General features: G+C 37.2%; 1 protein-coding gene across 1 annotated transcript; it reads right to left on the bottom strand.

The window, feature by feature from the left end:
• Positions 1-236: 236 nt before the first annotated feature.
• LOC102763917 (probable ATP-dependent RNA helicase DDX53) lies at positions 237-923 on the bottom strand (the record flags this gene model as incomplete). Its single annotated transcript, XM_015559586.1, has 1 exon — positions 237-923. A coding segment is annotated over one exon (687 nt), but the record flags the coding sequence as incomplete, so codon positions are not given.
• Between the last annotated feature and the right edge of the window lie 2 nt (positions 924-925).

Below are 925 nucleotides of genomic sequence, written 5' to 3'. Positions count from 1 at the left end.
ATAATATCTATTTCCCCCCCCCACAGAATCTCTCACTCTGTCATTTTCAAAACACTTGACTTTATTAAGGAGTTTACACACAATATTGAAAGCTTAGTGGTATTATTAAATAATCAGTTGTCTTCAAACTATCAGTATGTTTCCAATGCTTTTCAGTAAGTATCTTGAACACTGCATATCTTTAACTTATCTTGAATCTTCTGGTAGTCTGGCACAACTTCTTTTCACTGCAGATCTTAATGAAACTCCTTGGGTTTTTGTTGAAATAGTTTTGATTTGTTTCCTGTGTCTCTATTTTGTTCACCTAACTTGTATTTTTTGGCCATTGTTACAAGAGCTTCTGGGATACTTTGATTTGATCTTTCCAGAATTTTAATCAATTCAGGGGCAGTCTTCCAATCATTTTTAGTCATAAGGGTAATGGACGTGCCAGTCTTCCCTGCTCTTCCAGTGCGCCCTACTCTGTGTACATATTCTTCAATGTTTCTTGGGAAATCGTAATTATACACATGTGTGATATCATCAACATCAAGACCTCGGGATGCTAAGTCAGTAGAAATCAGTATTTTCACATTTCCACTTCTAAAGTCATCTAATGCCTGCTCACGGTCACTCTGTTCTCTGTTTCCATGCAAGGATTGTACAGATAGGCCTTGGACACTTAAATCGCTGGATAAGTCATCAGCAACAATTTTTCTACTGACAAACACGATGACTTTGTCTTTCGGTGACAGGCTGTGTAGGAATTCTTTGATAAGAGATCGTTTTTCTCTTTCTGTGGTAACAATTATATTTTGCTTCACTGTATTTACAGCAACTAGATCCAGAGTACCAACATAAACGATCATAGGCTCTTTCAAATAAGTTTGTGAAAGTCGACGAATGGCATCTGGCCAAGTTGCACTTGTCATAATCATTTGCCGAT

This window comes from Myotis davidii, unplaced genomic scaffold, assembly GCF_000327345.1.
Source record: "Myotis davidii unplaced genomic scaffold, ASM32734v1 scaffold930, whole genome shotgun sequence".
In the NCBI taxonomy this organism is placed as follows: domain Eukaryota; kingdom Metazoa; phylum Chordata; class Mammalia; order Chiroptera; family Vespertilionidae; genus Myotis; species Myotis davidii.
Note: the sequence above shows the minus strand (reverse complement) of the source record. Positions and strands in the feature narration are given on the sequence as shown.